The sequence below is a fragment of the Sturnus vulgaris genome, chromosome 1 (assembly GCF_052056855.1).
Source record: "Sturnus vulgaris isolate bStuVul1 chromosome 1, bStuVul1.hap1, whole genome shotgun sequence".
Classification (NCBI taxonomy): domain Eukaryota; kingdom Metazoa; phylum Chordata; class Aves; order Passeriformes; family Sturnidae; genus Sturnus; species Sturnus vulgaris.
This window is the reverse complement of record NC_142243.1, coordinates 128,285,351-128,300,697: the sequence shown is the minus strand read 5'-3', so window position 1 is coordinate 128,300,697 and position 15,347 is coordinate 128,285,351. Positions and strand designations below refer to the sequence as shown.

The 15,347-nt window shown below is 40.8% G+C and overlaps 1 protein-coding gene across 3 annotated transcripts in view; it reads left to right on the top strand.

Annotated features, from left to right (window-relative positions):
• PAG1 (phosphoprotein membrane anchor with glycosphingolipid microdomains 1) overlaps positions 1-15,347 on the top strand; it is a 103,167-nt gene that overhangs the window by 81,751 nt on the left and 6,069 nt on the right. For all 3 annotated transcript variants that reach the window (XM_014870721.2, XM_088176706.1, XM_014870719.2), the window contains exons 3-6: positions 5,957-6,168; positions 8,840-8,891; positions 9,417-9,513; positions 12,201-12,793. In XM_014870721.2, the coding sequence (XP_014726207.2) occupies positions 6,044-6,168; positions 8,840-8,891; positions 9,417-9,513; positions 12,201-12,793 (867 nt within the window). In that variant the 5' untranslated portion in view covers positions 5,957-6,043. The remainder of the gene's footprint in view (positions 1-5,956; positions 6,169-8,839; positions 8,892-9,416; positions 9,514-12,200; positions 12,794-15,347) is intronic.

Genomic DNA, 15,347 nt, shown 5'->3' with positions numbered 1-15,347 from the left:
TTTCTGCTGCTGCCTGTTTGTTGCAGCCCAGGTCTGGTCTGGTTTTGTGGCTGAATGACAGAATTGGCAGCTGGATGTCGACAAGAGGACATTTACTTCATACTTCTCAGCTCCTGTCTCAGTTTGTGGGTCTACATATCTTGTACTTCCTCATTTTCTGGTTTGATACAGCTCTCTAGGGGATTGCTACCAGAGTAATAAAAATCTCATATAAAAATTCCAACTTTCTTTCCCACTCTCCCTGCTCCTTGCCAGGCCTGTTCCGGGGGTGGAGGGGATCTTCTGAGCCATCCCATGTCGCTGATGTGGTTTGCAGTTTAACAGTGGATGAGCACTGGGAGCAGGAGAGGTGACAGGGGGAGAGAGCAGCAGGAGACTGAGCAGTTCACACGGGAGTCCTGTAACAGAGCTCGGGGTGAGCACATGCAGCACCTGGGCAGTGCAGTGTCCCTGTTAGCCCAGCACAGCCTGACAGCCCCGGACAGGAGCCACAGTCCCCACAGCCTCCCTGAGCCTCTCCTGTCCTGTCGCGTTTGGCTTCTCACATTCAAAGTCGCTCAGTTGTCAGAACAATTTCGTCTCTTGCCTACGCTGCATCTATAATTCATTAAGAAACCCAGAGAGGTGAAGCTGTTGACATTTCCCACTCTTTTCCCTCTGGAAGGCGTGGGCTGAGCGTTGTTTGCAGCAGGACATGAATGAAACTGCTCTAAGCCCAGAAGCCAAGGGAAGGTGGTGGGAGAGGGACACGCTGCCATCTCCTGCTGGGACATTGGAGCATGGCATCTGCCTGTCACAAGCGCATCCTTTACACGTGCCACCATAAACTCAGGCAGGACCTTGCTCAGAAAATCCTGGCCAGATCCTGGACTTGAAGTGTGCTGGGTCTTTTGGATGCTAGTCATCAAAGGTGTTCAGGTCTCACTCCAGACTTTTGCAGCAGATTCCCCACCACTTAAAAATCTGTGCTTCATGTGCTCCCCAGAGTTGCAGCCTGTGTATCTGCTTCACTTCAGATACAGGTTTTTTTGGAACCAAAATTGAATTCTCCTCATCATCATGTCAGGCTGAACTGCCTCAGCTCTGTTTTATCCCGGCAACAGCCACAAGCAAAAATAACACATTATTCACCATAAAAGTGTGGGTTATGCAACAAAATATCTGTCATTCTGAAACCACAAATATAATTGGGCATTTAAGTGCAATTTTGAGGAATGGTTACAGGCATCATTTATCATACGGATTTCAATAATGGCAAATATTGATGTCTAAAAAGCAAGAAGTTCCCACAAGAAGAAGAAATTTTATCCAATACAATGTAAAGATTAATTTTCTGAACTGGTATTGACTTTGAAATGTTAATGCAGATTATTGTTTAAATTTTGCCATAGATGAAATAACCAGGTTTCTTACCCATGAGTTCCAGGCCTTTCCCTGTTGTTCTCTTATAGAGTTCAGCATCCCCAACAACCTGTGTGGAGATTTCTGTGGAAAGGGTTTAGTGGAAGAAATCTTCATTTTCAAAGGGTTTTCACACAGGAAAATAATTTTTAAAACTCCATAAAGTTCCATTGACCACTATTCTGTCTCAGCAGTGTCTGTCTACAAGGTTGAACTGTTTGAGTCTGACAGACTCCAAGGGTGCAGGTAGGACTGTTTTGAGCCTGGCAGATGAAAGGTTCCATGTGAACTCATCTGCAGCAGCAGAGTTTGCACCGAGCTCTGAAGTACACTTGTAAGAGCCACAGACCCCAGTCCCCGAATGGAGAGATTCACCAGAGGGCAGCACAATATCACTTTCTATTGTAAAAGCAGGAGTTAATCAGCTGTCAGAGAGCTCTTAGAAATTACCTGCTTGTTGTTCCATCGTTATGATTTCAAAATATTTCTCTTTAGTCTCTGGGGAATCTCCTAAATCCAATGTATTAGGCATTGGTGTTTTAATGTCCAGGCATTCACAGAGGGAAGCCGAGGGAGTTCAGGCAGTTGTGTTTTCAATGTATGTCTTTGCCAGGTTTCTGTCCAGGGCTGATTGGGGCAGCTGATGGGTTCTGGCCCAGCTTCAAGCATTCCAGAAACGCTCCTGTGTTAAGGGCACCAGCCTGGGTGAATATTATTTCAGCCTCATTTTTTTTACAGAAGGAGTAAGCCCTGTGATGTCACTACATGATAAAGGTTCACAGAGGATGAATCTAGAACCACAGAATCATAGAATGGCCTAGGAAGGGACATGAAGGGTCATCCAGTTCCAACCCACCTGCCAGGGCAGGGACACTTTTCACTGGACAAGGTTGCTCAGAGCTCCATCCAATCTGGTGTTGAACACTTCCAGGGATGAGGCATCCACAGCTTTTCTGGGCAACCTGTTCTAGTGCCTCACCACCCTCACTGTAAAAAAATTTCCTTCTGAGATCTAATCTAAACTACTCTTAGTTTAAACCCACTTCCCCTTGTTCAATCACTACATGGCCTTTAAAAAAGTCCCTCACCAGTTTTCTTGTAGGTCCCCTTAAGGTACTGCAAGGCTGAGATGTTTTTGTGTTATAATTGTATTTAGTTTTGGCTGTCATGTGTGCTGAGCAGATTCTAGGTCCTTTAGCACTAAACTCCTGCCATTCAAAGAGCTAAGAGGAATCACTGATCACATTTTGCCTGCTCAGCTTCCTTCATTCAGGGCTTCACCTGTCATCAGTCTGTTCCTAGTTATTTCTGTTCTGCATGCACAGGTGTCTGCAGCAGTCACCTCCCCTGGTTCAAGTGCCACTGTGCTTTTCTGTCCTTTTCTGACCTCTTTCTCTCAGCATATAGTCAAAGCGTTTTGTGCTGTTTCCCTGCAAATTAACTACATCTTCTGGCCTTGGTCATTCCCTTTGCTATTTTGCCTTCTGCCTGGTGGGCTGCCTCATGTGTAGCATCAGTCTTGTGCTTCCCTCCTGACATCACACATAGAGGTGTTCCTTGACTGACTGGTTCTGATCTCACTCCTTTTGCAGTTCAGCCTGAACTCCATCTGCTCTGGCTCATCCCAACACTTCCCAGCTCTGTACTGGAGCCTTCAAAGACGCAGCTTTTCCATGGGGCTGCTCCCCATGTATCACTAGCTTTCCTTAGCTCAAACATTATCTTGATTTCAAGTCCTTAAGTATATGTATTTAGAAGAAGAAAAAAAAAACACACACCTTTTTTTACAGTATTAGCTTGTTACATTACTTAGTCTTCTGAGAGTATAGTATCCTTCTCAAAATTATGAACTTAGTAATAGAAATAATTTAAATATCTTTAAGACAGGTCTGTGTCTGCTCTAAGAGAAAATAAAAATGTGTGTCTGTTTTAAGAAAAAAGATTTTAAAGCCCTATTCTCTTTCTTATATCTTTCTTTCTTTCTTTCTTTCTTTCTTTCTTTCTTTCTTTCTTTCTTTCTTTCTTTCTTTCTTTCTTTCTTTCTTTCTTTCTCTCTTTCTCTCTCTCCTTCTCTCTCTCTTTCTCTCTTTCTCTCTCTCTCTCTCTCTCGTTCTCTCTCTCTTTCTTCTGTATTTCAATATTTGAAAAAAGAAGTTTCTTTTTTTCATTTGCATTCTTTTTATTTTTTGGGAAAACCAAGGAAGAAAAGACAACAGAAATGCTGGAAAAAAAGATTTTGTTCAGTTTCCTTTGTTTTTACATTCCATGTTCGTTTCATCATTTTTTTTCTGAAGAAAAAAGAAAATTAGGGGGTTTTGAAGGCAAAAGGATTGGGCAAAAGAAACTAAAAGATTTTTTAAAGATTTTAAAGATTTTTTTTTAAGTTTTATTGGGGCAGAAAATGTTTTTGAAAATTCACAAAAAAGAAAAGGAAAGTTTAAAAGTTCAACCATCTTAACAAGGGTTTGGAGCTAGTTAAGGCAGCCAGCACAGTGTGCTTTGTAATGTTTTCTAGATGAGGACAGTCCATCACCTTTACAGGAATCCATACCAATGCACAGTGCCCTTGCATGAGATCACAGAGGTCTTTGTGGGCATTACATCAGGTTTGCTCCTGACTAAATCTGATTCAGTTTCCCTTAAGGTCTCTCCATGTCACAGTCAGTGCTATGACTATAACTCCGTGTAGGAATAACCCAACCTGGGCCTTAAAATAGGGATGAGGCAGGGCTGTATCATCTGCTGTATACATAATTTTTAGAGTGACGTGCCACTGCTTTTAAATGTTTAATTTTTCAGGCTCTGCCAAGGTAACCAGAGAGGCACACTTCTTGGCAGTGGTCATTGCTGAAGAGTGGTGGCTCTTGGGTGTCAGTGCTCAAGACTTACCAGTAAGATGTATGTGCTTTGCCAAGGTGTGTGGCACCTGTTTTTCCTGTGTATTTAGGGGTTTGGAAAAGTTACACAATGTCTGGCTTTCTTCTTTCTTGCCCAAACTAAAAATATTTAACTACACCTTGAAACTGGTCTTTTCAGTATCAGCAACTTTTTCCATCTTTTGTTTGTTTATTCCCATTTCGATTTATATCCATGCCATTATTATGTAAAGGAAAAAGTGTTTTAAAAAAGCTTTTATCCACTGTGGATAAATAAGTAAGGTTCTTCTTGGAAGGTGTTCAGAAGTTCAGAAGTCTGATCCTGCATGGTTGAAATTAATGAGTCCATTTGATGCAGGAACAGAAATGTTGCTTTGTAAGAGCTACCCAGTCACATAACGTAGTTGTTATATGTAACTGAGTATCTTCTCTGATTCACCAGATTTCCTTTGATCTGAAGGGCTTTTTCTGGAAATAAATCTTCTTTTCTCGTAAGATTTTAATAACAAAATGGTGATAGATTTTTGTATACAAGTATGACATTGGCACTCAATTGAATTTGTTTTAACAAAGGGTGCTTCTGCTGTAAAGAAATAAATATATGTACATACATATTTCTTATACAAAAAAATTCTATGAATATATATGCATTAAAGTAAGTCATTAGTGGCTTTAGACACTGTCAATCTTATATTTGTGCTACTTTTTCATTCCCAAAATATATCTGCTCATTTCTTAGCCATTGTATTCTATTTCAATTTTTGTCAACTAAGTCAGGCTGAAAGTGTGTAAATAGTCTTTGCATAACCTGTTACCAAATTATGGAGGAATTGATACTTTCAGGAATGAAGAATTAATAAATTATTTTTAATTTTGCCATGTCAACAATGTATTGCATTAAATATATGTAGAACTTTAGAATATATTTTATACCAAAACTTATATGTCACAAATAGGGTTTACCCAGGAGTCTTCCCTATGGGCTGCTCTGCTGTAACAAAAGTTGTGTTTATTCAAGCTCTTAAAAAAACACCCTGTTTACTTTGCTCTGCTGTTTTCTCAGACTCGGGGAGAGGCTAAAAAACAAAGTTCAGTATTGTTACTCTCCAGACATACTATTAAGAAAATAAGCATGTAACACAGAAATAAGGCTGGATCTTATCTGCTGTGAGAAAGGTTGTTGTGGTATTCCTTTCAAAGACTTACCTCGCTTATTTGTCACTGCACTTTAAGCCTTGAATCACGTGCAGGCAGGAGAGACTGAGAGAGAAGGAGGTGAATGCTTGCTGCAGCTCCCTTTTTCACTTGTTAACTTTGCAGAAGTTGTAGCTGGTTTCAAAAGCTCACTTTTCAATGAAATTTACAAATATAACCACAAAATAGATTACTGTGTCCCTCAAAGTGGGTTTATACATCTTTTCCTGAAAATACAAGAGATGCTGTACTACCTTTTATTCACATTGAGATTGTAGATAGGTAACAGCTTGTGTTAATATTTGACAAATCTGTTCTGTTATGTCAGAAATGTAGCTGAAAATCTCTTTGGCTGGCTGGCTTGTACTTGAAACTGGTTTTCATAAGATCTGGATTTGAAAATCTCTCCTGCCAGACTTGTAGCTGTCAGATTCATTATCTTCAAAATTTCTCTTAACCTCTGATGGTGTTTTTTCCTTCTGCAGAAATAGAAGGTGCCTGCAGCACAGATGTCGCTCTTCTCCAAGGAGTAGCTTCGTCCACCCCAAGTGATACCAGCTCCTGCTAGGACCATGGGGCTAGAGGGGGTTTTTTTAGGCAGTGGACAGATCCATGTAGTCCTCTGGGGAAGTTTGGCAGCCATGACAACGCTCTTGTTCCTCACCTTCCTCATCTTCCTCTGCTCCAGCTGCAATGGGTAAGGCTCCAAGGCTTAATGGTTCTTGATTCACTTTGGACATAGCTTCCTGTATAAATAGTTAGTAGGAAATACTGAGGACTGAGGTACAGAAATAAATTTAAAAGGTACTGTTTTCAGAGCAAACTTCAGTTTGAACAGTTCTATTCATTCTGAAATCTAATTATATTTTTCTTTTGCTGTGAAGGAAGTACACAATTGTGCTTGTTCAGTGGTTTCCCCTGGAGCACAGGTAGACACTGAGTGTTAGCAGATCACACCTCTAAGCTGAAACTGAGAATATTAGGTGGGCTAAACAGGACAAAAAAAGATACAAGTAAAAAGGAAAGGGAAGTGATTATGTACATCAGCTTTGCTGTGGTCATTCCTGAAGTATAGGGAATATAATATTGATCTGCCTTTCAAGCAAAAATGAGTAAGGATCAAATAGTGATACTAATTACATACTAATTAATGCCTTATACCTTATCCTTATTTTATTCCCTATAAGAGGATTCAATTTCACCAATACAGGCACTTTTACTGCCTTAGTTTATAAATGTTTCAAGGCTCCTTCATGGCACATGAGCTGAGCCCTGCTGTGGGCAGCCTGCAGTCTGTCCATGGTGCCCTTGCACAGGCCAGACCAGTCCATCCTTTGCTATGAGCAGTGGGGCTGCTGTGGTCCATGTGGTCCATACTGCTATTGCTATATTTTGCAAGCACAGCTGAATCAGCCAAGTCTGTAGGGGAAAAATCCAGTACAGCAGCCAAGTCTGCAGTTTGGATGCATGTGTCTATAAGGAGCATGTGCTTTCACCTCTTCAGCTTTGAGAGCACTGAGGGAATTGTGCAGCCATAAAATGCACTGTATTGGCACAAGAAGTGTCTATGGTGGAAGGCCCTGTTTTCCAGCAGGATTTATCTAATGCCCACCATGCAAAACAGAGTTGTGGGCAAAAACAGGTCCCAGAATTGGTTGAAACCCTAAAAGGCCTAAGTTAGAACATGCAATTTCATGTGATTCAGGAAAAACACTTTTGTAAACTGTAAGTTGACACTTCAGTATCTTCTTCTTGTCACAGTTTCCTGTGATATCTGTGTAAAAAAAGTAGAATTTTTTAAAAATTTATTTTAAAGTAGAAAGCCTATTTTAAATATTCTTTAGCCCACAAACATTGCGTGTAGGTACTATATCGTGTATCATCTTTGAGGCCTTTTCCAACCCAAATGATTCTATAATTCTATGTTTTGTTTTGTAACACACCAGTCCTTGAAACATTTCTAGAAAGATGGATCAAACCACTGAGTAATCTTTGCAGTTACAGAGATACACTGCCTGAAATATTCTAGTGATTTTTTAAATAAGTTCTTGTGTTGCTAGTTTAGACATAGTATCTTTTTGTTTCAGGTCATTCTGTAGGGCAGGTTGGTTGTGCATAAATGCAATTATGCAGAATTTCTTCCTGGCTTACTCTTCAAAAATGGATGAGGACATAGAAAACGGACCAAAGTTTGCTCTTTCTAAAATATCAGAGTCAGAAAAACTTCCAGAGAGGAAATTCAGCTTTTAACTTTCTCTGCTCTGCATTGGTGCATGCTCACTTGCTGTTTTCTTATTTCCCAATTAGACAGAATTTTAACAGTTGCTAATGTGGAAGTACTGCAGACTTTAGAAGAAGCCAAAATTCCATATTGTCAATATTTTCTCTTCTTTTTATTTGACTTTTCATCTAAGGGAAGGAGTAACATTATTTTAAGCTTATACTTTATTGCAGTATTTTTGAATAAGAGCTGTATTTCCCAAATGGTAAAAATTGGAAATGTCATCCATGCTTAGACTCCTATGAAGGACCCAGGGAAGTGGGATTCCTTTAAAAATGTAGGCCCCTGCTGCTGTGAAATTTGTACACCTTTTTGAACTGCTCATGCTTATTATTATTTTGACTGGCATTTTTAGTGAAAGTTATCTGGATTTTGTTGGCCTTTTTAAGTTCCTCATAGGATACACACTTTTTACTGACACAGTTTAAGGGACTTCCTAAGTAGTCTGTCACCAGAATGTATATCTGAGAATTTCAGATACAATTAAATTGAAAAATAATATTTTTATTATCATAGAATTATAGAATGGCCTGGGTTGGAAGGGACTTTAAAGATCATCTAGTTCCATGTCATGGGCAGAGACACATTTCACTAGACCAGGTTGCTCAGAGCCCCATCCAGCCTGGCCTTGAACACTGCCAGGGATGGGGCATCCACAAGTAGTTGCTTCTTGGAGCAACTTGTTCCAGTGTCTCATCACCCTCACAGTAAAGAATTTCTTCCTAATATTTAATCTAAACCTGTTCCCTTTCAGTTTGAAGCCATTCCCCTATGTCCTGTCTCTACATAATTATTTACATTATATAATAATTATCATCAGTCACTTCTCACTGTGGTCTTACACTGAGTGAGAAGAAGGGGTTTGTGTGTTTGTTGTACCTTTTCAGTTATGTTTATCACCATTCTGCCTCAATGGTGTTTTTACACAGAGGTCATAGCAATTCCTGTAATAATTTTCAGTTATTCCATTTTCAATATTATTTTGGATCATAATTCTGTTCCCTGCAGGAGTATTAGGTCTATGAATTATTGGCATTTGTATATTAGCATAATTTGTAGTAAAAATTCATATGCCTTTTTCATTAAGGGAAAAGAAGGCCAAAAATCAGAATGGAGATCATGAAAATCTGATGAATGTGGTAAGTATTTATTTCTGGCAGTTTGTGTCTGTCTTGTGGTTGGTTTGTACCAAGCTCCAGGCAAAATACAACAGATTAGAAAATAGCTCAGGAATTTCAAGGTGGTTGAGCATGGGAAATTTTAAAAGTTGCACAACAGGAAAAGGAGGAAAGTGTAGATCCTGATAATCTGCACTTTCTCAGTGCCCTTTCTGGCACCACTGTACTCCAGCCTTTCCTTCACTCCGTCTGCAGCCCAGGGGCAGTGCACCCTTTGTCAGCTGCTGTCTTCTCACAGGTTAAAGCCTATGTCTAATGTCTATTACCATAAAGCTTGAAGAGAACATCACTCTGGACATCTTTGCATTTATTTCTTTTTCACAACTTAAACACAGGCACTTAAACCTTTGAATCTAGTCAGCATGGTTTGGTTCTCCTGCCAGTAATAGCCGTGGGCCAGAGCTCTGGAGATGAGAATGAAATTCGTTGCATGTGTATTCATGTGAACATTTATTCTGATCCAATGGTCATCAATTTGTGTTGCAGCCTTCTGAGAAGGAAGTTTTCAGCCATTCCATCACGAGTTCAGCTACGGAGCCTCCCCCAAACAGTGAACAGAACGGGGCCCTCAGCAATGGTGATGGTGAGTGGTGGCAGCCCCTCCCTGCAGGTGGGATGAGCCAGCAGCACTGTCCCGGTGTCACAGCTCCCACCTTAGCTGGGATCCCTCCGGTGATCCTGGGCGTCCTGGGCTGGTGATCCCTCAGGTGTCAGGTTTCCAGCCAACAGCTTTCCAAGCACACAGGCAAGCCATTTGTCAGAATACTCTGCACACCTCTGCAGGTCTGACACCAGATCACACAGAACTTACAACCAAGTCAAAAAATGCCACAAAGTCGTTTGCCTTGCTGGGAAGTCAGTGGAGATGATAATCTCATGGAGATTCAGGTAGTTTCAGCTGCATCTCCACTTCACTGCTGGATGTGCTCTGGCACAGCCCTACACCCCTGCTCCCAGTCCTCCACGCCAGACAACACTGGAAGGTGCTGAGGTCCCCTCCTGGGCCACCAGATCTGGGTCACCAAGCTATACCTGCAGATTGGCCAGGTCATCAGGCAGAGAATGGCACCTTCCCTAATATTGGTAAGCTATGGAACTGGGATAAAACCAGAAAATGAAATTGCACCTCAGAGTTTCAAAAGTGCTCCAGGAGCCTGTGGAAGTATTTCAGGTCCTCCTCCAGGGATTACAGCTTTGGATCACGGTCCTGTGCTGTGCTGTCACTTACATTTTTATATTTTAGAAAACAGGCAACATAAACAGGCTTCCTTTTTTTCCTTTAGTCTTTGCTTTGCTGAACACTCAAAATGATCCACCCTGAAGCATCGCTGGAAAATATTTTACTCAGCTTCACTAAAAATAAACTCACTCTCAGCTCAGAGCCACTGAGAGCCAACTGTTGTCTTCACACTAACAGCAACACCAGGGGCTCCACTCCAACTTACAGCTTTCTTCTCATCTCCTGCAACCAGAGGCTAAGCTATTCAGACTTTACCCCTTGCAGACAAGTATCCAAAGTAATTTTTAAACTTTGTTTTTGCAGCTAATTGCTATTCCCATCCATTGGCTTGTTGTGTATGTAGGTATGTGGTTCCCTGAGGGATTTGATGTGCAGAGCAAAGCCCTGCAGAATGGAAGTATTTCTCTCTGCCATGAGTCACCACATGTGCAGCTGTCAGAGCTGCTGCTAAAAGGTGTGCTGTCAACCAGCAGACAGTTTTCAGACTGTCTGATATTATACTCAGCTTACACTGCATAACAGCCCTTCTGAATAACAGGAACCCCTGTGCTTTAATTTCTTACTTATACTTTATGCACTTTTTGTTAATAGTTCTTTTTATTCCTGCTTCTGCTAGCTTTTTGAGCAGAGGCAGGGCTATGGAAGCAGAACTATCAAATGCTGTGGTTTTTTCCTTTACCCAACCTGCCAGCACTGTCTTCTCTATGCCAACCCTTCAGCTACACCGACCCCTTCTGTGCTACCACCCATAACTACAGAAGCACAGAAAGTTGAACTCTCATTGTTTTTTATTATCCCCTCCAGCCTGAATGGCATGTGTGCATACTGGGTTCTGTAAGGGTACTCAGCACAGCACAGAAATCCCTAGAATCAAGGACCAGAAAGGCATCTCCTGTTCAGATAGTGATTACCATCTTACACCTCCAGTTCTGTCCTAAGTTTTGCAGTCAGGGTATGCAGGTGCTCACATGTGTCTGCATGCCCTGAACACAAGAGAAAGCAATGTCCATGGCAACCACCAAATCAAGGGCATTGACTGCTTTGGCTTCTCTCACCATGTCACACACACTGAAGGACACAGAAGAATGGGTTGGTTTTGTTGAGATAGTGCCTTTGGAACTGTACTAGGAAAAGCGAAGCTGTTCAGAAGTGATTTTTAAAAGAAATAGTGTGAGGTAAAGTTACCTACCATGCTTGAAACATGCTTGTATATGCCCATGAATACATGCAAATGTCACACGAGTGGTGTAAGATGAGAAGCCCCATACATTCCAGTCCCTAATACGCTCCAGTGACAATGACATGTGGCCCACTTCTGGGACCTAAAACAACATGTTCTGCCTAACACTATCTTCTGAAGTCTAGTCTTCTCTCTTGTGCATATGGCCAGCTTGTTAGTAGGTTGTCAACCTACATTATGTGCTGCGAGACTAAGGGAAGTATGGCTCAGCCTTCGGTGAGGAGCTTCTGGTGTAGCGTGCAGGGAGGGCTGAGAGAAGTGCAATTCCAAGGAGAATCTGGCCAGCATGTTAAACAAGCTGAGGGATGGTAGTGAAGAAGGAACGCTTTCCTTTAGGTTCCAAAGAATGGGGAATTGCAAAGAGGGAAATCTAACAAGGATTTTTTTAAGGCGCTTGGTTTGTGGCCTCCCACCTGTTTCCCTCCTGAGACTACTGAGCACTCTGTAATCATTCAGTGAAATGAGTACAAGGCAGCTGAATATCCATGCACAACTAACTTCCCACCCCCTGTTCTGACAGTGAATGCTGTTGCCATATAATGTGACTTGGGGGTGTACAGACTATTTTAGATGCTGTGAGAAAGATATTTTACCAGTAGAGTGCAGAAATGTCTGTAACTGAAACCTTTTGCTAAGCAAAAAGCATGCTAATCTCTGGCATTTCCAGGCATTAATATCATTTATCATTTCCAGCATGTCACAAAAACAAAGTGATGTAGAGAGTACCAAATCACACCTTTTAGTTATTAGTTAGCCTTTGTTTGTAATACTTCTCTGTCATTTTCTTTAGTTCTTTCTGAGGACAGTACAGCTGCCTGTATCCAGCCTTATGAAGAAGTACAGACATCTACTGACCTACTAGATCAACAGGATAGTCTTGGAAAGTCTATAAAATGTCACCAGAGCCGGGAACTACCCAGTATTCCTCCTAACAACCCCATGGAAACTATAATCTCATCTAGAAATGCAGAAAATGATCAAGGTCTTGGAATGGAAGGGCCTTATGAAGTCTTGAAAGACAGCTCCTCTCAGGAGAACATAGTTGAAGACTGCTTGTATGAAACTGTGAAGGAAATTAAAGATGTTGGAGCAGTAGTCATTTTAGAAGGGAACTCTAACAGCAAATCAAAGGCTTCACTGACAGTTTCTGAAGGTCAGAATCAGATTCCTGAGTGCAGAATTGAGTCAGCAGAATATGCATCTGTTGACCGAAATAAGAAGAGTCGCCAAAGTGCAAATTCAGAAAGTCCTCTAGACAACATACCAGATGTAGAGGATGAGCTTCCCCCTCCAGTACCCATGAAGCTTCTTGATGAAAATGAGAATGTGCAAGAAAAAGAAGTGGAAGAAGAAGTGACAGAAGGAGCAAGTAAACCAGAAAAGGTAAAGACTGCAAATATTTATCCTCATCAAACAGCCAGATAATGATAAAGAACATATGGGTGACAGAGATAACAGTAACAAAAAATAACAAGAAAAAACCCCACCTAAGATGAAGCAAGACTGTAAATGGAAATATGATAATGTATAGTATAGTCTTTGCATTAGAGGCATATGCTCATTCTGTTGCCACCTGTAGTTTTGATTGTTGCAGCTATGCACTACCAAAGGCTTTTCCCAAATATTATCCAGGAATTGCATGGGAGGCCTCTGCTTCTTTGTTTGAAGGTATTATACTTGTGGAAGCTGTTCCACAGAGATACTTCCAGTATCTCTGCCAGCACGTATAGCTTGTTCTGAAGCCACTTTCTTTTTTTTCTAATGAAACTGCAACTAACAAAAAGGAGAGGAAGGGATCCATCCTTGGTGGATGTCCTTACTTTAGATGTGCTTCTTTCCTTGGATCACCTTAGCTGAGCAAGTGCTAGGCACCTGCTCAAAGTGACTCAGTTTGTCCTTTGCTGTAGGAGAGAGGGATAGAAAGAGAGAGAGACTGCAGCTGTACACTTTCATATTTTGTCAAATTCTGTATGTCATATATAAACAGAGTGTAAGGAATTTCTAAGTTCTGAAATCACAGCCAAAAGTTAAATTTTCTCAGCAGCTTATTCTTCCTTCTTAGGGATGAGTTGTGATGAATTCCTTGATAAATAGAATTAAGACATTTTCAACAGATTATTTTCCCATTTGTAGTTTTTTATTAGAAGTATTTTAAGGATGCTTTCAGATCATAGAGACACTTTTCATAAACTCCTGAGTTGGCATTTTTTCATAATGTTTAGGTATCTTCTTATTAATTGTGAACGAAAGAACTGTAGCTTTAGCAAATTTGTGGTGTACGAGTCATCAAATAATATTAGGTAGGTATTGATGCAAATTTCAAAAAAATTCTTAAGTTGCAATGTGACTTTTTAATATAAACATTCACATAAAAAGTCACTCAACAGAGCTGAGTTGTTGTTATTGTTTCTGGTTGTTCTCTTATTTGAAGAATTTCAGTAATCCAGGAAGAAGGTAGAAGAATATCTTGTTAAATAAATAACTAATCATGGAACGTGTAAAGAAAAATATAGTCCAACTGAATAAACTTCTTGCAGTATACAAATTATTTAGCTAGACTGTTCAGTGCACACTTTGACAAATAATGAGCTCGTTAAGTAAAAAATTAGAATGTGATTGTCAAAAATAATCCAGCAACATTCCCCCCTCCCACATTCCAGCCATAAGTAATTTCTTTTAGATAAACAACTTTGTGTAACAGTGACATTTTTCCTACCAGGTGTGAAAAGACTAGCAGAAAGTAATTGTATTTCCCAGGCACCGATACAAAGGAAAAGCCTTTGCTGCTCCGTAGCTTCCCAGCACACCATGTATGCAGTGTCAGTAACTGCAAGGAGTGGGAATTGATTAAAATGGTTCAGGTTTTGAAGGATTAATCAAGAGATGACACATGCAGTCCCCTAAGTGCCAGAAAAAAGGTGTTTGTCTAATTAAAATGTATTCAGAGCTGAAGCCACCCCGAGTTAAATCTTGGGCAGCATCAGATGATTCCCAGGCTTGCTGCTGGGTACATGCATTATGCATCGAGGTGTGTGCCTGTCCTGTCCTTGAGAGCTACAGCTGCAGCAGAGCTGGAGATGGTAATTGATGGAATATATAAATGTCATTATTGTTGGCATTGTGTGGGGAGGTGGCTGTGGGATTGTTTTTCTGTTGTGATGATGATAATTTTTCCCTTTATTTTGCTGCTTCAAGCAAAACAGAGCAGTGCCTGTTTTTTTCATTATGGCAACTGAAACCAAGATGTTCATGGAAATGTATGTTACATTGATAACTCTTTTAGTTAGACCCTACAGGTGTTTCTGGTTTTGCTTCCTCTTCTCTGAATCTACTTAGCTGCTTTGTTTAGCATGACATCTGTATCCCAAACTCTTCAACCTTCTGCCCTGGCCCTGATGAAGACAGAGGTTGTGTGTACTTCATGCAAGTCTCCCTCACTACAATGAGAGCACAAAGAAGGGACAGGCAGGGAGGCACCTGTGTAACCAAGGCTTGTACCTGCCAAAAGGTACAGACTGTCTCCAAGCTGTTTCAGTTTCACTGTCTAAAAGAGGGCAGCCAGGGAGATCCCCAGCCCATGACAGTTCCTGAAGCACTCCAGTCTGGGAGAGAACTAGGTGGACCAAGCCAGAGACCATTCCCATATATAACAGCATGAAAACAATGAAGCATCCTTTTAAGAGCCAGGTGTGCAATAATGGATGAAAATTTACCTAAACTGGTTTTTGGCTGTGAACCAGCCAAATCCTTTGGAAAGACTTGCTGAAGAAAGACACCTTTAGTAGCACAAGGCCTCTTTCAGGCCTCTATCATCTGCAAAACCTTGAGCATAGTTTTTCTAATAATACTGGAAAAACAGAATAGATTTAATTCTTTCTTTTATTTAAAAAGAAAGCATGTATGTCCTTTTTCACCCAGACCTTTTGAGGGTGAGCAC